At 43.3% G+C, this 23,389-nt stretch overlaps 2 protein-coding genes across 5 annotated transcripts; both read left to right on the forward strand.

Annotated features, from left to right (window-relative positions):
* Positions 1–379: 379 nt before the first annotated feature.
* Positions 380–4,461, forward strand: ATG101 (autophagy related 101). 2 transcript variants are annotated; one of them, XM_085850703.1, is made up of 3 exons: positions 380–402; positions 649–1,113; positions 3,520–4,461. In XM_085850703.1, the coding sequence occupies exons 2-3, from the start codon at positions 697–699 to the stop codon at positions 3,760–3,762; spliced, it is 660 nt and encodes a 219-aa protein (XP_085706829.1). In that variant the 5' UTR covers positions 380–402; positions 649–696; the 3' UTR covers positions 3,763–4,461. The 2 variants fall into 2 exon arrangements, with proteins under 2 accessions (XP_085706829.1, XP_085706828.1); XM_085850702.1 differs by having other exon boundaries at positions 397–448.
* On the forward strand, positions 1,370–23,345 carry LOC147014688 (cyclic AMP-dependent transcription factor ATF-3-like). 3 transcript variants are annotated; one of them, XM_085850701.1, is made up of 4 exons: positions 1,370–3,519; positions 16,016–16,374; positions 20,183–20,290; positions 21,340–23,345. In XM_085850701.1, exons 2-4 carry the CDS (start codon positions 16,120–16,122, stop codon positions 21,526–21,528), a joined length of 552 nt encoding a protein of 183 aa, XP_085706827.1. In that variant the 5' UTR covers positions 1,370–3,519; positions 16,016–16,119; the 3' UTR covers positions 21,529–23,345. The 3 variants fall into 3 exon arrangements, with proteins under 3 accessions (XP_085706827.1, XP_085706826.1, XP_085706825.1); XM_085850700.1 differs by lacking the exon at positions 1,370–3,519 and adding an exon at positions 5,322–8,946; XM_085850699.1 differs by lacking the exon at positions 1,370–3,519 and adding an exon at positions 8,919–9,037.
* Positions 23,346–23,389: the final 44 nt, after the last annotated feature.

Consider the following 23,389-nt stretch of genomic DNA (forward strand, 5'->3'; position numbering starts at 1 on the left):
TATTTAGTTGCGGTGCTTTTTTGCATTTAAATGCGGGCAAATTTGTTTATCACTTATTTTTTCTGTTTTCCCACGTTTTTAGTAGATAAAGGCTTTGTTTATCGTCGGTTCTTACACAAAATGTGTCTTTAATCGTCATGACACGTTAATAATCGAGAGAAGTAAACGGGAAGAAGAAGAAGAAGAATTGTGCAATGCATGTTAAACATGACGGTGTAGTTAGTTGCGGTGCTTTTTTTGCATTTTAATGCGGGCAAAAGTGTTTATCACTTATTATTCTGTTTTCCCACGTTTTTAGTTGATAAAGGCTTGGTTTATTGTCGGTTCTTACACAAAATGTGTCTTTAATCGTCATGACACGTTAATAATCGAGAGAAGTAAACAGGAAGAAGAAGAATAAGAGTAAGTAGAGGAAGAAGAAGCATTTCAAATATCCGTCAAAACAAATGTGGTTATTTCGCCCTTTGTCTCTTTTTATTTTTATTTTTTTTTAAATAATTATTTTTTAATGATTTATTTATTTTATTTTAATTAAGGGAAATAAATACAAAGCTTTCGATTAACTTTCTGGGTTTATTCTTTCGTTTAATGGTGGAGTTTTCAAGATCCAGATCTTTTTCGCCTCATCGTTGCTATTTTTGTCCACAGGCCCGGGCCCGGACTCAAATCGATTTGTGAAAACGGACATCCGCGGCAATGAACTGTCGCACGCAATCGTTCGAGGTGTCGCTGGAAATCCGGCAGCTTGAGGAGGCCGTGCTGGCGGTGTTTCACTCGGCCCTGCTGCACAGGACCACGGGCAAGTTCCATTACAAGCGCGAAGGCACGTACTCCGTGGGCACGGTGGGCGTGCAGGACGTGGACTGTGACTCCATGGACCTGACGTACGTGCGGGTCCACTCGGAGCCGCTGGATCGGGTGCTGCGCCGAGCCGCGGCCGAGTTTCGAGAAGCGATGCGCGGCGCGGCTGCGGCAGGTGGTGGTGGCCAGATATCGCTGGAGTTTTACCAGAGGAAGCGCTCCCGCTGGCTCTTCTCGGACGAGTGCATACCGTGGGAGGTGTGGACCTTGCACGTCCGCTTGCTCAACCTGACCTCTGAGCCAGATCGACAGGTGCGCAGAAATGTCTACTTTTCTCGAATGTTCCTTCTTGTCTGGAGCCTGGTGTTGGCTCGGTGGTTAGGGTGGTGGCTTGGGATCCTAGGGTCCTGAGTTGTATCAGTGGTTAGGGTGGTGGCTTGGGATCCTAGGGTCCTGAGTTGTTGTCTCAGTGGTTAGGGTGGTGGCTTGGGATCCTCGGGTCCTGAGTTGTTGTCTCAGTGGTTAGGGTGGTGGCTTGGGATCCTAGGGTCCTGAGTTGTTGTCTCAGTGGTTAGGGTGGTGGCTTGGGATCCTCGGGTCCTGAGTTGTATCAGTGGTTAGGGTGGTGGCTTGGGATCCTAGGGTCCTGAGTTGCTGGCTCAGTGGTTAGGGTGGCGGCTTGGGATCCTCGGGTCCTGAGTTGGCGAGAGTGGTTCGGGTGGTGGCTTGGGATCCTCGGGTCCTGAGTTGTTGTCTCAGTGGTTAGGGTGGTGGCTTGGGATCCTCGGGTCCTGAGTTGTTGTCTCAGTGGTTAGGGTGGTGGCTTGGGATCCTAGGGTCCTGAGTTGCTGGCTCAGTGGTTAGGGTGGTGGCTTGGGATCCTCGGGTCCTGAGTTGGCGAGAGTGGTTCGGGTGGTGGCTTGGGATCCTAGGGTCCTGAGTTGTTGGCTCAGTGGTTAGGGTGGTGGCTTGGGATCCTTGGGTCCTGAGTTGTTGGCTCAGTGGTTAGGGTGGTGGCTTGGGATCCTCGGGTCCAGAGTTGCTGGTTCAGTGGTTAGGGTGGTGGCTTGGGGTCCTTGGGTCCTGAGTTGTTGGCTCGGTGGTTAGGGTGGTGGCTTGGGATCCTAGGGTCCTGAGTTGTTGGCTCAGTGGTTAAGCCTGTATCTCACTGGGCTGCGACAGCTCGCGACTAGTTGGAGACAAAATTGCGATAAAATAGCGATAATTTTCACTTGGAATCGCACTGAATTTATTTTTGCGTATGTCTCACGAATATCTCACATTTGCATATGTCTCATGTCATTGAGAACAAATTGCGATATAATTACGAAACTCTCAGGGGTCCCAGGACAGATTATCATTTTTTTCTCCAATCAGCCACAATTTAGTTTCATAGGTCACCAATCCCTCACAAAGTTGTCACATTTGTCACGCCTTCTGACTCACGGAAACTAAATTGAGAAGGGTTCGAGACCGGGTCGAGACAACCGCGACGACTCTGCGACTATTTTGAGAGAAAATTTGTCGCACTAATTTTTTGAACATCTTCAAAATTCACGCGACGTCCTGCGACTCGCGTGAGGAAATTAAGAACCACCGCGAACGTTTCGAGACATTTTGGAGAATCGCGTTCGCATTTTGTCGCAGCCCAGTGAGATACAGGCTTTAGGGTGGTGGCTTGGGATCCTAGGGTCGTGAGTTCAAGCCCCGTCGGCCGCTGAATTAATACACCAGGGGGTTGACTCAGCCTGTCATCCTTCCGAGATCGGCGAAATGAGTACCAGTTCCAGTGTGTGTACTGGTAGAGGGGCACTGCATCAGCGACAGTCGCACTTCAAGAAATGATAGCTACCCCGGCAGCTGAGCTGCCATTCCACCACCACCATCTTCTCTTCCACCTCACCTTTGCACATGGACGAGGAGAACATGGCCCCATGCTCTAAATCCACTTATTAACCCCCCTCATTTCCCCTAAGCGGGGTGTCTGAGGGAGAAAGGCAACGTTATGATAAGTGCGACAACAGTTGGACGCAATCAAGGGAATGAAAGAATAGGAAAAGAGGAGAGGAGGAAACCGAGTAACTTATAAATAAAATGGTTAGGATGGGTTGGGTAAATGGGGATAGAAAGCATTGTGGGTGGGGGATGTGATTACATGATAAGGGAATGAATGCATTGCGTTCTTGAAATCCTGGAGGGAAGAATGGCGTTGAAAGGCCTCAGGACGGCTTTCGCACAAACACGACGAAAGAGTGGAAGAGGTATGTGGGAAGTGTGTATTGTGGGAGTTTAACCAGGAGCGAGTGAGCTGGAGGGGGTTGAAGGGCTGAAAGAGTTGAGGGACCTAGTCCAGGGTTGAGGTGGTTAAAAAATAATTGCGACCACTGACTTGACTGTGATGCAAGAGTAACTGACCTTGTCCTTCGGTCTCGTTGGGGGAAGATTCTGGTAATTTTGAGAAATTTAGATTTTGTGGATTCCAGGAGAGAGAGAGACGTGTGATGCTGGAGCCGAGCCCATAGGGCAGAGCAGCATTCCATTCATTCTCGAGTCTAGATTAAGGCCTTCTTGGTTGTCAGTACTTCTGATCATAGTGGTAGTTCTCTTGTTCTTGTATTTTAATTCTGTGTAAGCAACGCCCTTTGTTTTGCAGAAATGGTGACACATGATGTGAATATGACAAGTTGTCATCCCAATCTGGTTATCGGCATTTTACAGGTTTGTCACGAGCGTGTTGGTGAAGCACTGGCTGAGGTTATCCGCAGTATTGCCGTGGTAATCAACAGGCACGAGTACATGCCCAAAATGCCCACAGAATCCGAGCTGCCAGCGGTCTTCCAAACTGGCTTCCCCGACGTGCAACCATACCTGCATCGCGTCGCCTTCACCGTTCCCGATGGGCCGGCCGGCTCGGTCGGCACGGTGGTCCGTCGGCTTATCAAGGACACGCTTGCGCTGTGATCCTCGAACAGTGCACTGAAATGCTCGATACCGTGAGAGAACTTTCGGAATTTCAAGTTGTGGGTTTGAATAGCGCTCGTTAATCTTAGCAACATGAGGACTGGGAAGTTTTTCCGGTTAAACGGCACACCGAGTTATCGATTTCTCAAAGTCTCGAGCCGACCAGAACCTCCTCCAAGAATATTCCTACCAGCAGGTGATACAACAAATGTAGCGCTTGATTAAAAACGTTCATTTTGGAATTCTGATACAACCACGACTGACCTTATAAGCCCGTACGTATTTATTTAGAAACTATGGAATGCATTAATCGTTGTGTGTAGCACTTTGGTCAACTATTTCACCTGACTTTTGAAGTCGTCATTATCAGGGTCACACCTGTTGTGTTGAGATCACTAAGACTTAGCACAGTATTATTCATTGCTCTGATTTATTTATCCTGTACATAAGTAATACTATTCTTATTATTATTATTCCTCTTCCTCCACCTTACTTGGCTTGCTCTTTCTTGTGATCCCGTTTGCTAGATCATCCATTATTCGGATTGTAATGACTGTTCTTGTTGCACGATCCACCACTAATTGGTTCCCTGATGAATGCACGCATAGCAAGAGGAAACATTTGATCAATTTAGTAAGATATGACTTTGCAAATGGGAACTATTTATTCAAACGAGCAAAGGAAGGTGACATTTAAAAATATATATATATATATATATATATTGTTTAAATGTGCGCGGTCTCCGATTTGAATTTCCAAGACGATTTGTCTTTTAGAATATTGACGGTCCCACACATGCTCAGGTCGTCCTCATGTGGAAGCGACCCAATCTTGTGGGTATTTGGGTTAAGAAGGTGCAGTATCATAAATTCATCTTGGAAGTGGAGCGCCTCGCTTTGAACCGTCAAGTCTGGTTGTGATTCTGCCGTGACTGAGCTGCTATCCTGGTGCTTCACAGGCACGGTGTTGCCGTCCTTTGTGGGGGAAATTAAAAGTTAGTTTAAAAATACCGTTCCCTCTACTTGCTCGAGAATCTACATGTTGAGGATGCCACCACAGTACTGGGAGATGAGAGTATATGCCGGTGTTGTGATACCCCCTGCAAATTCTACATTGATTCCCTCATTGATGGTGGAGCATCTTGTGTGAGCGATGCCACCATTTGCTCAGATAATGATGCAAAGCAGCACCCAGGTATTTTACATTGTTGTGCGAGCCAAGAAATGGAAATTCCTGAATGTCACTTAATTGCATGTTGATTCGTGGTTTGTGTGTTGGTTGTCCTTGGTATTCAAATGAAACTCACGAACCACCCCACCACCGATAGTCAATTTGTTTATTGTGCAGAAGCTGCTATCCAGGGAACGAGCAGTGTAACCTGGTGATGAGGAACCTCGAAGGTCAGATCACATGTGACCTGTGGTCAAGGTATCAATTGGTAAAAATATATATATTTTTTTCATGCTGCTGGTAATCGCACACAGTGGGGTATTTAACGTTCACCTGAGGGACAGCATACACACTGATGAATCTCCCTGCCTGTGAAACATCAGGATGGTAGTTTATCGCTGGGTCGGGATTCAAACCCAGGTTAGACAGCTCGGAGGCGAGTGTGCATACCTCTCGGTAACCCTGCCACGCTAACTGTTTATGAGGGCTGTCAATCTGTTTCACCTAGGAGTGGATTGGTGTCAAAGCTGGACAAAAAAAGAAGAAGAGAATAGAGTAAACGATGACGAAATAGTGCCAACGTGATGTGACTTGGTAACTGTTCATGAATGAATCCACTTCATTAGAAGGAAACCACAGCGGGATTCATTGCACTTCTCCAGATAATATCATTTAACTCTCGATTCTACATTCACTTGTGCCGGTAGGTGTGCCTGTGGTTGTCTGAGTCTCACCAAGTGCTTTCATCAAACAAGAAGGAAAATGTCGACCTGAAGCATCAAAGCTTTCCTCATGGCTTCTGTCGAAGCTGCTTTGTTGTGTTCGATCATATTTTCTGGTTCGTATGTCCCATGACGCGGGTCTTCCTTCATGGTCATGACTCATCGGAGATGGTAGCAGGTGTGTGTGTCTACATCCATATTGAAATATTTCGTCAGTTTTGTGGTGGAGTGATGACGTCATAATCGGATGATGAAATCGAACATTTAAATTTTTATTTATTTATATTGATTTTTATAGCTGTGGCCGAGCTTATACATAAATCGCATGCAGTTCAAAGACAATAGAGTGCATTCTTGCATCAGTTATAAGGACATTACTGTAGTAGACAATTACATCAGGTGTATGGAATTTGAACTTGGGCTCATCGGTATCGTGGACCAGGGGGATCAGATGACAACACTAAAGGGGCCAACCTGATGCATAACGTCGACACCAATGTCGATCATTGTTCGCACGTTCTGGTGGTCATCCAAAGATTGACCTTTGACCGCCATGTGGCTAAATGGAGTTCGATGGAAGATTTTGTACACCGAACGCCGTAAGACCTTGAAGGTCGCGGCTCGATGAACGACCAAACGGATTATAACATCTCCAATTGCCAAGCCAGTTCAGTGAATCAAAGCCTTGCCATGCAATGCCATAACGGCAGTTCACGGTCAAATCCGAACAGGTACGAAAACATCGAATTGGAGATGAACACTTTTGAGTTGGAAACAACACAAGCGCAGGAACGGAACTTCATCTCCAATTGGTGTTTCGGGATCTCCAATTAAAGACAACAACACCCGAGTGATTAACGAGAGGCCATGGAAAGCACCTTCCATGTACAGATCTGGATTCCAGGAACCCTGGATGATGTCACTGTGTTCAGGTGATCATTCAGCTGTTCCTGGAAAGACGAGTGTCTGTGACGTCATAGTAAAACATTGATGCTGCAACGGTTCGTTGGGTGAGGTTTAAGGATGTGCCTCCAACAGATCTTAATCATGTTTTGATTACTTTTGTCTGCTCCGTTAATTATACACAGGAACCGGACAGGTGGGGGCGCTTTCAAGGTGTGACCATGTTCCAGGAAGTAACCTCAAATTCCTACAATTCTCACAACGTCCCTTAATTAACTGAAACCCTGATTAATGACCTTCACATACCGGCACTGCGATAGAAGCGAAGCAAACGAAGCTTTCACACTTACCAATACAACTTGATCACCCTCTGATGGAGCCGCTTCTACGGTTATAGACCAGGAGCGCTCCACTTTGGACGAGGTCAGCCATAAGTTTGATTTTTCAATTGCAGGGAATTTAAAACACGGAAAGTCGGAGCAAACAAACGACCCTCGCGGCTCGAAGCATGTTCTACTAATCGATAAAGTGAGAATCCCGCATCGCAGGTTGTTCACAGCACAGGACACTGTCCGGACGCGTCGTTCGTCGCCGATGGCGCAGCTCGATGACACCGGCAGTGTACGACGTGAAGCCCCTCAAGCGCGGGATCTCCGACACGGTCATCGGATCCGAGCGACACGTCGTCCTGACGCATGAAGGGCCTGCCATGGAGACGGCACGGACGGTCTCGACGCCCTTCGGCTCCTCGCCAGCCAATTGCGTACACGCCAATAAATAGCCGAGATGTATTTTTACATTTTGAAATCAGCGCTTTCCTATTTATTTCTCGCCATTATATCTTTCGCATCACGGGACTAGGCCATGGCGGACGTTGCACGTTGAACCTTTGACCCAGAATATACAGGTCAAAAGGTCTTGGGGGATATTCTTGCGATCTCGGGTGAACTAAACTGTGTCCCCAAGGGTCGTGCCTCTCTTGAGCCGCGGGCAACAGCTTGCGCTAAGCGCGCATGCGCACCGACGCCTGCTCGGCACGTCGATGGTGACGTCATAATGGAACGCGAATTGGAGCTTTTCCAAGTGAAATTAATTTTTTTTCCCTTCTGGGAAAGGCGAATTAATTAATTGACGTCATATAAACAAAAGAACAACTGGTAAAAGTTTTATGAAGTCCTGTATTTTCCTTTCTCCAACTCTGGAACTTTAAAGTGACGTCACAAACGATACACCACCTTCAACTCTTGTTTTTTTTTCGCTTCTTTTGAAGCTCCTCGAGTACTGTGATTACTGTATTTAATACGATGCTTCCTTTGTCCATTAAAAATATGCTCGCACAAGTCGCTATATGATTTTAAATATCTGTTTTACGTCCTCTTCATCTTTATTGTTCACCTGTTTGGCAAAAAGTTACTTGGTGACTGAAAAGTTTTCCTCTTATTCGTCATCTTTTTCTTTTCCTTCATCGCAATTTTTTTTTCACGCAAAGCAATCGTGAAATAAATGTTACTTTTTTTTTTTAATCTATTTTCAGTTTTCAACTCTTTTATATAGTTTCTTGATTCGATTATGGGGTTTAAGATCAACCACCTTGAAGTTTACACCCGAATGACGTCATTTCAATGACCAGAGCGAGAGCATGAGGATTGAGTGCTGTTCGAGGTTTAATATTAAAGACGCAGTATGGTGTTGTCCGTCCCTTGCTTTGCCTTTTCACCGCCTCGGTTGGTTACCGGTTGTTTTAAAGGGATTCTTATTATGATTGTGACGAGCAACGTCGAATGTACTTTGATTTTCGTCACAATACCTCCCTTGTCTCACGTGTCTCTCGCCAGGATCCCCATGTTTCTGAGTGCGCCCTCTAATGGCCTTCATGACGATTCCTTTCCAGGGATGATTTGTCTGGGACAGAAGCACAGACCGTATTCCACCAAGTGGGAAGCCCCCCGGTGGTCTCCTTCGACATATCATCTGGTACAATGAACGGAGTCGACGTGTTGTGGAAGATCGAAGACCGTGAAAGAGAGAGAGGGCCTTTTTATAAGATGACGGGAAAGGGAAGGTTTAAGGATACTCGGTACAGAATATAACCTTTCACCTTATCGCTGCCAGTGGAATACGAGGGGGGGCAACACGAGTGTTGTCTTGTCCGACCGGACGGGCTACGGTTGAGCCAATGGCCGGTCGTCCGGTGGAGAGAGAGAGAGAGAGCATTGCGTCATTGCTAAAGGCAGAGGCCGCACGACTAAAAATAGAATGATGTCAGCCCTGGTTGTGGGGAGGGGGCGCGGCCTGTGTGAGGGGAGGGCGGGTTCGACTTGCCGGCCACTTATAAAGCAGTGATGCAAGGCGCGGGAGCATCAAGAAGCTCCGAGGCAGGTGACATATGGTAGGGAGCAGCGTCTCGTGCACACTACGGCAGGTATCGCCGGGCAACGCGGGGAGGGCTGTACGGGGTTAACACCCAGAAATGGATGGGGGTAAGACCCACAAATGGATGGGGAAGCCGGAGAGGGGGCGGGGGGCGATTTATTGTCTTTGGTGTTACCTATGTTTACCACGTGCCTTTGATATGTTGCTCTTTGTTCCAAGATGAATGATTGTACGTCATTGTCTGTCTCTGTGTATAACGGTGTCTGTCCAGAGGGTCTCACGTGGTCCCTGCTTATATGTCTGATCTTCGGGGGTTTTTTGATTGATGCAATCTTGTGATCGCCCTTGAAGTTGCATAACTCGAGGTGTTTCTGTTTGTCTGCTTTGTGGATGTTACAACCTGGTCTATGACCTCACCAGTGCAATTGTGGATTACAGCAAACCAAATGAGCTTTGAACATTTCTCACATAAAATCCAGTCGGTATTGATTGTTCATCAAGATGTGTAGCTTTAATGACGTCACATTGACATGGGATAGATTTGGTTAAAAACAAACTGGTTGGTCATTCTTCAGTTTTCCTGTTGCGTGAACAATTGGTGATGGCATTCGAGCGTAATCTTTTATCAAGAGCATTATCAGGCTGCCTTGTGTGCTTTATGACGTGTGATATTTTATAATGTAAACTTCTTGTTGTATCATCATCATCATCTTCGATGTGCAGTCGGGACCATGCTGGCTGGTTCGTCCTGATGAGCATGAACTCCAGTTTTCACTTCCCCGTGCAGGCGAAGTAAAAAGCAGGGTCAAGCAATTGGCTCACGTGTCTCTGTCTGTCTGTCTCTCCAAACGAAAAACGTCAGTTTATGATGAAGGAACAACTTTATTTGAATAGAATTTTATATTTTGAATATTAATCGGAAAACAAACTTGTAGTTTAGCAGAACTTTGGCTCTGAATTTGTCCTGATCGCACATGCACATGGTAAGGTATTTTCTTTTTTACTCTGTCTTGCAGTGAAAGTAAATTGAAAGTGATTCCAAACAGGAAACTTACTGTTTTATAAGGACGTCATAAATGACACACACAACAGGCACGAATAACTAAAGCAACGTGTGAAGGACTGCATCAACGGCGGTAAACTTCTGAATGTTTTTTTTTAATTTTTTCCCTACAACCTCTGAAATCTATTTTATTTAAATTTTATTATATATTTGAACATAGTAGAACAAAAAATGACTTATTGGCACTTTTAAAACCCTTCCCCTTAGCAGTACTTGGACAAAAATATTATGGCATGTTTACATCTTGAACAAGTTTCTTGTATCAAGGGCGTCACAGATAACTTGCATTGCAAATTATAATAAAAGGACACGTTGGCGACCTATAACCCCCATCGATTTGATTAACGATTCGTATTTCCCAGGTAGACAAACGGTGTACATTATGTGCAAATAAAAGATACCAAAGACGGACATTATAGAGAGGAATCGAGAAATTATATACATTGTATGAGTTGTATAAGAAATGTAGTCCCTTCTATGGATTTTAAATACAACGGTTCTATACGTCATAATAAAATCTTGTCGCTCTTCCCCCATACACATCGATGTCACCTTTAATAATTACACACGTCATTGTTGTTTTTTTTTAATTTCATTCAACTGATCAGCTAACGACTTCGGATGGAATCTGTTGATTATTCAGCATACGTATAGATACACCGAAATTAAACTTTGTCCGAAAACGATGTATGTACAGTGTCCTAAACCGTCGAATTTTGAAGTAAATTGTTTGGATGATTCACAACATCTACACGGTGATTCTGAGACCTAAAAATATGGGTGATAACTCGGTTTATATCCCCCAAAATTTGTGTTAAAGAATGATTTAGATCGTTTAATAGTATAGTATAGTATATTTATGTGTAAAATAAAACTATCGAAAAGGAATTCTTTTAATTTTTTTTTTTGTTAATTTAGTTTGTTGAACTGAACTGATTCGTAACGTCAGACGACGGCGTTGCAGATCATCCGTACGAACGTAAACCTTGCATACATGTAAGCAGACTTGAATCGGATGGAGAACCATTAACGAAAAACAAAATCCGAACCGAATATCGATACAGTCTGATCAAGGGCGCTAACCCAATATGACGTTCGACCAACACTCAAAATCGAACCATTTCAAAACGGTTTTTATAAAATCCCTCATCATGTAGTTTATACATTTTTAATTACTTCTCGTGTTTCATATTAATTGTTTAATAAAACGATCGATGATGCAGATCTTTTTACACACAAGGCTGTGGGTGTAGTTATCTTTGATTAGCGATAGTTCATCTCCATATCCATCGTGACGGATTGTAATTGCCTTACTTATTTATTTAGAATTATAAATACTGTAATATATATATATCATTACCACTATAGACGTGATTATTATTATTGTTATATTTTTATTTTTTAAAATTATACTTGGGAATCGTATAGTTCGTGATATTTTGGAATATCATTTAAACTTGAAAAACTCATCAATTATTCGTTTTCCTTCAATTCCTTTACTTAAAAAAAAACTTGCACATGTGTTGTTTTGTAATCTGAGATATATATATAATTATGATGTGCATCATCCCATCATCTCCCACCCAAAGAAATAACACTTTCTAAGAACCATATGACGTCATAACTCGTTTCCCACGCGTGAGCGAGGCAGTTGCATATTTATCACACATTGCCGTGTAATTAGATCGTATATAACATCTGAGAACCTCTCACAAGATGTTTGTACACCGACCTTTGAGCTGTCTCGTCCGGGTTTGATTCCCGATCCGACTATAATCTGTCAGATTGGTGCTTCGCAGTCAGGGCTTTGCATCGCACACTGCACTGTCCACCCGATGGACATTAAGCTGGGTGGTCTGTTGCTGGAGGATGTCAAGGATGAAGACTGAGCAAGTTACCCTGGGCAACCTGAACAAATACATGTCCAAATTGCCTACGGTTGAACGTCGGGCCTGGCTAGCTGGTTCTTGAAAGATGTGGATCAAATAATTTCCTCTGGCCAACCAACAAGGTGGCAAAAATTGGGGCTGCTAAAAAGTAGTAGTAATCGTCATGACTTCGATATGTGCTCTTCATCTGTCTTGTCACGATAAATTGCGGCGTCAATTGAACAACGTGCAGACATAAACATATATCCTGCACACGGCAAGGATCACAAAGTCCATAGCCTAATGTCACACGTGTCTCACGCTGTAACGTGATATATGTGTTTAATCGATAATGATTTTACTACATTTTTACCTCCACCACCAAAGGTGGACGGAGGTTGTTTTCACCCCTGTTTTTGTCTTGCTTTCTGTCTGTCTTTGAGCAGAATATCTCAAAAGGTTATGGACGGATTCGGACGAAATTTGGTGGACAGGTTGTGTGTGTGATGAGGGCAAATTGATTAAATTTTACGAAAAATCCTGATCCGGATACGAGAATTTTTTAAGTGATTCTTTACCATTGAGAGAAAGTTGTGGATGATTTGGTTAGATGACAAGAACAAGCCGATTCGATTTTGGTTCAGGTCCGGATCCAGATCCAGCCTATCATTGGGATACAAAACGTAAACTGTTCAGCCTGGCGGAGGTATGTATGCGCTCTAGCGAGTACCACTATAGTTTTAACTTATTTTGCAAACATTTCAACCTTTCATTGGTACAATGTTTATTGATAGGGTTTCGTTTATCATTTTCACTTCTGCAGACTTGCTGGTAATTCCTTCGATAACCTGTTGAAAGTTTCTCCAAAGAACCTCCAGTTTTGAGTCTTTTATTGTTCAACCCTCTTCCATCAGCCTCAATGTTGTACTGCATTTAATAAAAGCCCTTCAATAGAAAGGCGAATTTTTTTTATGATATGGCTTTTCTATAACATATATATGTACATCCTTGTACTATTGGAGCCGATTGTTTAAACACACTGATATTGTCTTTACTATAACTTGCTTATAATCAGTGGAATTTGCATATCAGATCACTTCATCCATGAGCATGCAGAAGAATCACTGTGATCATTTCATTGGTCATATAATCATGGGAATTGTACAAAATTTTGATTGTATATTGACGTGAGTCACGTTGTCCATTTATGAAGGGACAAGGCGTCAGAGAGTTTATGTGCAGATCAACTTTAATACAGATCATTCGTTCTCATTTCTAATTTAATGTACAGTATATACCATGGTGATACTGTGGTTAAAGGTTTTCTAGTTATTTTTTAAATTTTATTTTATTAAATCATCAAGTTGGATCAACGTTGTCTGATTTGAACATAAGAAGTGAGGAATGCACACATCCTGTGAAGCATCTGCAGCCACAGCAAATTCCATTTCTCTCAGGCCTTGCATCTCGTTTCAGGTTTCGGACCACAGGCTCAGATTGTGCCCGGGCAGCCTTAGTTACATTTTGAGCTAGCTAGTTGAGCCCATGTACTGCAAGGCCTACCTTAGATCGACTGTAATTTATGTTCCACTCGTGTAGATTTACTGTAATCTACATACCCTGATGAGGTTCTGAATTGTGCTTTATTGTGACAATACACGTTTATAACTCTTTTTCATGACTGTGCAACAGTTCACACGATTTGCCATGGAGTAAAAAGACCATGCAGTTCTTTGGTTAAAATTTCCTATCTTCTTTAACAGCCACAATTAGTCCAAAGTTCTTGTGGAGTTGGTTGGGGGAAGTTTTTGTCCCAAGTCTTACATGAACCAGCTGGCCAGGCCTGACATTAACAAAGTAGTTGGGGCAGGAATTTGTCATTTGTTCAGGGTGCCAGTGATAGCTCGTCGACTCTTTGCGGATCGAACCTATTTTTCCATCTTGAACATCCACCAACTAATGCTGGCAGATGGAATTTTCAGTTTAACGTCCATCTGAGGGAACACCGGGTTGAAAGTTGAAAGCCGGGTTAGGATTCAAACACAGGCAACAGCTTAGAGGTGAGTGTGCGTACCACTGCCTCATCCTGCCACCCTTAAAATTTCCTATTTCTAGGTCATCTCTACCGAGGTGACCTAATAAAGCCGGACCAAATGTCCATCCGTACGTCCGTCTGTCCGTCAAACATTTTTCTTTCCTATCTTGATGAAACTTAGCATGTAGGTAGAGGTCGATGAGTGTTGCACAACGATATAACTTTTGTCCGGGGTCAAGGTCACGTAAGTTATAAAAATCGCCATTTTCAAAACCTATCGACTCTGCCATTCTACAAGATATTCGGCAACTGTTTATTGATTATGATAGTAAAAAATATTATCTTGTATCTAACCGGACAGATTTTTGAATTTCCGTCCCGTTTGGCTGCCACGTAACCTGGAAGATGGTCAAAAACACCTCCCGGTACAAAGAAAACTTTTTATTTCCTATCTTGATGAAATTTGGTATGTGGGTAGAGGTCGATGAGTGATACCCAACGACATATTTTTTCCCGGATTCGAGGTCAGGGTCAAGGTCACGAAAGTTGTGAAAGTCGCCATTTTCAAAACCTATCGAGTCTGTCATTTTAGGAGATATCTGGCAATGGTTCATCGATTATGATAGTAAAAAACATTATAGAGATGACCGTCACCCCCACGCGGGGGTAATTTTTAAAGTCCGAATTGTACTTAAAATAATTTAAAATACAGTACAGATGTTGACAAACAGGTTTTGAATGCTGGAAAGCATTTTGAACGACCCTGACAGCTGCAAACCTATAAAATTGGTTTCCATAACACCTTAATTTGGCCCGAGGAAAGACACACCAATATATATTTTTATTTTCATATATATATATATATTATCTCTTCTAACCACTGACTGATGTTAAAGATGTTTTTTTTTTTTTTTTTGCGTGTCAAAATTTTTTTGTGTGCTGATGGACATCGAAGCCGATACACTGGGGGGGGGGGGGAATCACAATCGTCGGACAACATCCATAAATGAGAGAAAATGCAGGTGAGTGACCCGAGACAATAGGGAAGCACAGTAATTTTGTGGGCTGACGGACATCGAAGCCAATACACCAGGAAAAATCACAGAACAGTCAGAAAGCATCCGTAAATAAATCAAATACAGGTGAGCGACCTGAGATAATGGGGAAACGGGGTTCGTATGCTTGCACAATGTCTAAACACCGTGTGTGTGTGTGTGTGTGTGTGTGTGTGTGTGTGTGTGTGTGTGTGTGTGTGTGTGTGTGTGTGTGTGTGTGTGTGTGTGTGTGTGTGTGTGTGTGTGTGTGTGTATATATTTTTTATATATATATATATATATATATATATATATATATATCTTTCTAATGACATACTCACTGATATAAATGTTTATTACTTTGTTCGTCATGTAACTTGAAGCTAAGATTTCCCCTCAAAAAAATCAAAAATGTCCGTAACAAAAGTCTTCCAGTTGAGTCTCGCTCCCACTTGGGGAGAGTCATTTGACCAAAGACGATGTCGTGTGATCCTGCATGGGCACGAACGTCCCCATAGAGAGCTGATGTTTCTAGGTTTTGGCAGTATGCTTTGAGATGTGTCTGGGTTTTAATGTCTTTGGACAGTGCATACTTTAATTGTTGCATGTTTACATATATTTCATGATTTATACAAACTCTATCTACTAATATTATTATGTATCATTAAGCTAATAGTGAATAACCAACATTTTTAGCTTACGGTTTTTGCTGATGGGTAGGTATCTGCAACTGAACCTATCTTTTTTGCATCAGACTTTATTAAATGAAGTTCTCAAATTGCAAGCTTTGTAGGTTCCCAGAAACATAACCGAGTGTTCAGTGTACATTAACTTAATTAAAACTGATAGCAATGATGTGGAAGGTTGGTCACTATGTCACCTTTGTGTTTGTAAAAGTATATAGTTTGAGCTTGCAACTCGATAAGTTACAAAAACCTGAATTAGTTAATCTTTTATTTTACGGAATTAAACATTGAGGAAATTTTGAAAGTGAATGTCAGATTTTTATTGAATTTTTTTAGAACTATTATATTTATGACTTCACCTTTAACTTGCGGTCTCTTTGGCTTTTCTTTCTTTAACAGAAATCCGAAGTGACCCTACAGCGTTCATCTTCGGTCAAGTGGAGCAGGAGGAGGGTCTCAGAGCACAACCCAGAGCACAGGTTGCCACCTGTGCCACCTCTACCATGCCGCAGTACTCGTGCATTCCAGGACCATCCGCGACTTTTGCCGTGGGTCCTGAGCTGAGCGCGGGGGCCTTCGTCCCTTGTCCATCTCCAATAATACCAGACGAGTTTGCATGCTGTAGTCTGACTCCGCTTGTTAAGGAGGAACTTCGCTTCGCCATCCAGAGTAAACGCTTGGCACACGGGCTCGCAGCCACTGTGGATGAACATGAACCGCCGCACAAGCAGCGACTGCTGGACGTGCCACGACCTTTGGTAGGCTCCTAAACAGGGTGCTTCCATCTGTCTGCACCTTACACCTTATTATTGGACTGCTAGATAAACAAGGTTGACAGGATGGTGCAGAGGTAGCACACTTACTTGAGCTGTCTAGCCTGGGTTCGATTTCTGTCCTGCCTATAAAACTGCTGAATTGGTGTTTCACAGACAGGGCGTTGCATCACGAAGTTGATCATTCCTCGGGTGGCCGTTAAGCCGGATGTACCATTGCTAGCATTAGCTGTTGGATGTTAAAGATTCCACAATATCTTTCAGAAAGTCGGCCACATGTGCCGGAGCACTGGACAAATTCCAAATTTCTGCCCTGACCTACTCCTGAGAAGTCAATGACAATCCACCCACCATACCTCTTGCCAGGAGCAGGCTTTGGCAGCACAGATGCTCTGGCCAGAGTGGTATGAACCACCATCGCCACCACAGATAGATGAGATGTACTGTTTTGAGGTGAAGGGAATTCCAAGAGTAGACTCGTGAAACTGAAGCTGCAGTGTCCAGATGAGATGTGAAGCTGGGTGACCTGCCTGAAGTACGGGCATCAAAAGTCTGCAATAGTTTCAACCTTTACTCTGCAGGGTTTATGGCCGAATCGAAAATAATAGGAATGGTTCCAGTAAGTACTGTTGAAAACTTTGCTTTGTTAGGATCCTTCCTTGTCTGAGTGCTGAGCGTCCAGAAAACATGTGAGGTTAGACACTTAAAACAGGTAATTACTTCCTTGTTGAAGTGTAAGATTAATAATTATGCAGAAAACCATGAAACATTTCTCATCCTATAAAGGATGTAATGGAGTTCCTACCTTTTCAACTCCCCTACTGTGTTCGCTCCATCATCCTGGAGGAATGCCATACATGGATCATTAATTTGATAGACAAAAGTCTCCTCGACTTTGGCGATAAATAGCAAAGCCATTCCATTCTGTTACCAGCATCCTAACAATTAGTAATAAATTTTTTTTTTACTAAATTGTCAATATTTTCTTAAACTATTTTAACCAAATGTTTAAATATATATATATATATATATATATATATATATATATATATATATATATATATATATATATATATATATATATATATATATATATATATATGTGTATGTATATATATGTGTATATATATGTTTATATATATATATATATGTATATATATTTATGTGTATATATATGTATATGTATATATATATATATATATATATATATATATTTATGCATGTGTATATATTGTTATGGATCTGGAAACCATATGCATTCAACATTCAGATGTCCTAAAAGTCAATATTGTCGTTAAGTATGTGTGTAGTCAGATCCCCTTCCTTTTGTCTTGTGGGAGAATCAAAGGCGTGTGTTGTGATGTCTTTTAGTTAGGTTATTACATCTAATATAACAAGCCATCTAACAACCATCCCATCTGCATGACCCCTCGGCCCATCACGATCCACCACCAACCAGCTGCCTTCTCGCACCCTGACGTGCCAAGGCAAGATCTTGCGGTTCCGGTTTCTCGGCTCCCACAAACATAACTCTTTCACGACGACCTTTGCAACATTGATACTGTTGCTCGTCAAGTATGAACCCAAGTGGAAGAGTGGCTGGGGTTTCCTGGCAGGGGCTGTTGCAGCGTTGATACTGTTACTCGTCAAGTATGAACCCACGTGGAAGAGTGGCTGGGATTTGCCACAGGGGCTGAGGCCCCGCCCCGGAAGGGTGGGCCGTAGGACCCCGTCCAATCAAAGGCGGACAGTGAGGTGTGTTTCACCAAGGGCCCCTCCCCGTTGAGGGAGGTCAAAAAATCCCCGAGCACTCTCTGAGAGCATAGTTTTGGTGGGTTTTTGCTGTTACGAAGGGGTGGTAACAGTGGTTGTTATGAGGGCTGTCACGAGGGTTGAGCAGGAGGTCGTCGAGGTGGCGAACGTGTCTCTGCTGGCCCTCTACAAGGAAGGAAAGAGCGACCCCGACCCCCCCCCCCTCCGTGGGCCCTGGCCATTCACCACCCGAGCTCCGCCATGAACCTCGAGTCCCACACGTGCGACTGAGGACCAAACCAGTGACCATCATCAGGTGCCACAGCACGGAGTACCCCCTTTCTCCGACGGCCAAGTACCCATCAGAACTCTGACCCCCAGCTTGTCTCTCTTCTCGGCTGCGAGGGTCCAATAAAGAACTTTGGATTTCTTTTCATTTGTGTGTGTCTGCGTGTGGGCCCTCTTTAAGTAGAACTGAATAAGTGTTTTTGGATCATTGTAAATATTACTTGCTAGCATATTTGCGTTAAGTCTTGCCTTTGTCTTTTACTGTAAATAAAACTTGTTAGACATGTTCCCAGTCCGTTTCCGTCCCTTCTTGCATTGGTCCAGCATGGTTCGGATCTGAGTTTAGGCAGGTTTTTATAACCGATAATCCGTTCATTCCAGCCAGCACGGCTTTGGCAGTTTCCGAACCGGAGTTGGTAGTCGGTAGTTGGAACTCTACTGCAGTCAGTAGAGTGACTCGGTTCGAGCAAGACGTGCCGAGGGCGTCGTTTCCCCGGTAGTTGAAATCGCGTAGTTAATTAGGTAAATTGGTTATAGACAAATAGACCCTACGCTACGCGGTTGAAATATTGGCAACCACGGTCGGTTCAGCGACCTTCCGCGTTACGGAATTATCCGGAGCGACGGCCTACAATTCCGGGGAGTCTGGTGGAGACGACGTAGCTTTCCCAACCTTGTGGTCGTTCTCGCCACCGACCCCCGGCCCACAATATATTTATGTATGTATGTGTATATATACATATACATACACATATTTTGTGAAAGAGTTTAGACACTTGGGGCCTCATTTTGAGCCCCTGCCATTCCATCAACATAACAGGGTGGGTTGACTCAACTTGTCATCCTTCGGAGGTCAGCAACACGAGTATCACGATGAAGAATGAGCCATTCTAGTATCCTACTCCTGCGTTAGAGTGGCGACCCATCGAAGATTGTGCTCCCAAGCCAAGGAAAAAATTCCACAGCAGCCCCGTGCATCTCAACATTTAAAGGAGTGGTTCTTCAGACGCATGGAGGAGCTATATAACTGAGGTGTGGAGGATAGGAAGGCATACAAAAGGAGGAATTGATGCTGGTGAGAAACTAGTCTGAATTTTGGGAGGGTGTGTCGGCGAGGATTTCTCAAGTAATGTTTTGGGACCCGAGATGTCTTGGGAGGGTGAGGGGTAAGTTGTATGAGGGTACAGGAGGAACAAGCTCAGATGTAAACTTGTTTTAAATGGAGTTCATCAACGTGTTGTCAGTGGGTTGGTGTCCTTGGGAATTCACTTCCTGTCTTGAGATACCAATGGTGCAGAAGGCCCGATTTTCGACTGCCTCAGGAGGAGAAAGATGGGAAACAGGATCACCAAATTAACTATATAATAACTGGAAAAAAAGCTTTATTTTTATGTTTGTACAATGGGTAACAAACTTGTTGATTTAGCTTTTAAAATACATAAGAATCGTTTTTTACACCTGCAGTTTATTATAGAGTTGGGTGCTAGGGACTTTATGGGTGTAGTTTTCCCAAGTAGTCCCCATCTGCTAGCATTGGTCGTTGGACATTGAATATCCCAGGATGTCTTTCACGAAGTTCCCAGTTGATCCCAGAAGGTGTGAATAATTGGGGCTGTAGTAGTTGTTCCTAGTCGTCATAGTAGTAGTTGTCGTATGTGGTAGATCCATGGGTGGTTTATGTTTAAAGGGTTTTACCAGAGATAGCATTAACAGGTGTTCAAAGGAGTTTGTGAAATGCATGTTGTGGTTCCAGCTCACGCCAGCAGAGGAAGAGAGGAAGAAACGCAGACGCCAGAGGAATAAGGTTGCTGCAGCGAGATGTCGTAACAAGAAGAAAGAACACACGGAAACGTTACAACAAGTAAGACCTCATTCTTGCTTTTAAGCTTCAGGCCGGGCATTATAGGCCATGCGGTCTTCGGCCAACCTTTTCCACGCTGTAAAAGCACACGTATCATGATCGGCGTCTTCGGCTCGTGTATCATTCGAACTGCATCAACATGACGGGCATCAAGAATGCTGTTCTCCTGCGCAATGCATGGTATTTATAGTGTATCTGCGATTCGGTGTCAGTTTCTGGGGGATTTCGAAAGGCTTTAGCGACCGATACCATTTTTAACTTTGTCGGTGACTTGCGTGTCACTGAGATGAAAAAGACTTCGACCACTCCCGGTAGAATTGAGAACTTCAATTCCTGTACACGACGTGCTGGGCTGTGACAGGTGTGAAATTGGCCGTGAACCAATGAAACGTTTGTAGAACAGCACTTTATGGACGTGTTTGACACAACAACAATAATGGACACCCAGTTTTCAAATTCCACATGTCCTCGATGGGGGAGGGTCGATGTGAGCTTCATTTTATTTGGGTTTGGAAGTGGGTTATAATGGCTCCCACTGGATGTCACGTGTTATCAAAAGAGCTGGGATGTCGAGTGCTGTCACCTTTTACCTATCTAGTCTGGGTTCAACAACAGTCAAAGATGAATTTCACTGAAGACCATCACGCGAATGCTTTGCATGCAGGGCATTGCCTCACAGGAGCAAGCTGTCCTATTCGATGGGACGTAATGCTGGCCGTTCTACTTGTGGGCGATAAAGACCCCACGGTGTCTTCTGAAAAGGGTAGGCCACTGTGCGCCAGTACTGGAGCTAAGTTGGATAAACCTGCTAAAGTTGAAGGCTGCTACGGCAACACCACTGTGCTAAAATAAATAAATCCTGTAGCACATAAGTAAATACTGAATACCATTGAAACCCCAAAGCCTGGTTCTGAAGCAACAATGTATATCGGGTGTAATGGAGATGTAGCGCTGGAGCTGTCTGTAATACCATTTGGGCACCCACCTGATGTCTGAGTCAAACTTCTCTCCTGACTTGTAGCAGTCATTGCGGTGTTCTTTCTCTTTAGGAATCCGAAAGGCTGGAGAAGATAAACAGTGATCTGAAGGCACAGATTGAACTGCTGAAGAATGAGCGACAGCAATTGGTGTACATGCTCAATCTTCATCGACCAACGTGCATTGTGCGTGCTCAGCAGGGCCAGACACCCGAAGATGAGCGAAACCTCTTCCTTCAACAGCTCGCCGACAGACCCTAACCAAAAAGGGTCTACATCATCATTCATGCACATCTTGCTTGATATATATTTGTATATATATATATATATATATATATATATATATATATATATATATAACCTGTTGCCACTCACACCCTCATCCATGCACATCTTTGTGATCTCAGTACTCTACTTTTGATTTTTGATCTTGTGCCTCGGATGTTCATGTGTACAAATGCCCTTGTCCGACCTCCGCACTTTATGGATGAGTTTGACTTGATGTCAAAAATCTTCAAAGGATATCTCGCTGCGGGAAAGGCCGTTTTCTGCCCGAGTCTGGACCCCGGGAGTAGACTATTCATAGAACGCGTGGCTCTGGGAATGGCGGGGAGCTTATGATTAATGTTCGACTGTTAAAGGTTCCGAAATAACTTTGAAGAGGAGCTCCCAAATTACAAGTGGGTAAAAGTTCCTGCTTGAAAAGTCAAACTTACCTATATGTACGATGTGGACCAGTTCGCTGGATGGCTGCTTTCAATGATGCACCTGTTCGATTAGGCGTCACCTGTGACGTCATTTTACAATTCCACTGTTTGGTCTCAAAATTGATAAGAATTTCTGAGACGAAAAAGCTGACGTTCACCTGTCATGTTTGCTTGTATACAAGGTGTAGTGTTTTGCACGTATTCAGCAAAGTGAGAGGAAAATAACATACGACGTGTTTAAGTGTGAGTCGTGTTATGTTGTGTGTGGGTTATTTATGGAGCAAGAAAAATGAAAGCACAGATACTGTATATGAAATTTAACTGTTTTACTTTTGTTTTTATAGTTTTATATGAATTATTACCATGTCGAATTGCACAAACAGTCGTACGTGTTTGCTAAATATCACAAACGAGCAATTTTTTGTTGTTTCTTTGCAATATCTAGCTAACATGATGTCCAATAAAGCCTTTGTGTCAATTTTAATATATATTTTTGTTGTTGTGTATAACATTTCAAATGAAATGATCAATTATTTTAATTTGTTACGACAGGTGAGCAGGGATAGGGTGTATTCGCATCGTATATTTCCTTGCGTTTTGCAAATAGCTTCATGTTTATGTTGTGTGTACCTTTTTTGAGATGTCTCGCCTGGGTTCGATTCTCAACCAGACTATAAAATTGCTGCATTGGCTGCTCTTGGGTGGACATTATGCTGGGTGCCCCGGCTGCTCACATTTAATAGATAGTGGAGATTTAAAGACTTCACGGTATCTTTTTTTTATTGTGAAGAGCTGAGTTATCGCCGGCACTCAAAAAACACTGGGACTCTATAACGGCAAGACCGGCTCGACAAAGTCACTCTGTACACAACATGACACGATCTGAAAATGCAAGGCATGAAACTTAATAAAAACTATCCTCGGTTGACTGGCAATAAAAAAATCTAAAATCTAAAACAAATTCATATTAGGCCAAATAAAAAAATACCAGTTGATCGTCCCTGCCCACATCCTTTTTTTGAACCCACCTCCTTTTAAAAAATTTTTTATTACTTTTATTTTGTCAAACACCCCGAAAAGAAATCGCCGCTGAGCAGTGAAGCGGCTGCACAGCATAAAAAGTATCCTCGAGGGGGACTGACAGTTACGTCCCCAACGGGTAGAGTGACCTTACTGATGCAAACGAAATAACACAATAAAAACTAAACAACAGACTATGGAAACGAACGAAACACGGTGGGTTAGAAAGGTTCTTGTTCTTCATTTTTCACAGATGGATGGAAGGAAGAACAACTCTACGTGTGTGTGTGTGTGTGTGTGTGTGTGTGTGTGTGTGTGTGTGTGTGTGTGTGTGTGTGTGTGTGTGTGTGTGTGTGTGTGTGTGTGTGTGTGTGTGTGTGTGTGTGTCCTCCATA

This window comes from Eptatretus burgeri, chromosome 13 (genome assembly GCF_056783735.1).
Source record: "Eptatretus burgeri isolate ZD-2024b chromosome 13, Ebu_testis_v1, whole genome shotgun sequence".
Lineage (NCBI taxonomy): Eukaryota > Metazoa > Chordata > Myxini > Myxiniformes > Myxinidae > Eptatretus > Eptatretus burgeri.

Bases quoted from the DNA above. Each gene is read 5' to 3' on its own strand.
- ATG101 (XM_085850703.1), top strand. From the start codon at position 697: ATGAACTGTCGCACGCAATCGTTCGAGGTGTCGCTGGAAATCCGGCAG. The intron at 1,114-3,519 runs GTGCGCAGAAAT...GGCATTTTACAG, and splicing joins CCTCTGAGCCAGATCGACAG to GTTTGTCACGAGCGTGTTGG.
- LOC147014688 (XM_085850699.1), top strand. The intron at 16,375-20,182 runs GTAGGCTCCTAA...TTGTGGTTCCAG, and splicing joins TGGACGTGCCACGACCTTTG to CTCACGCCAGCAGAGGAAGA. The intron at 20,291-21,339 runs GTAAGACCTCAT...CTTTCTCTTTAG, and splicing joins ACACGGAAACGTTACAACAA to GAATCCGAAAGGCTGGAGAA.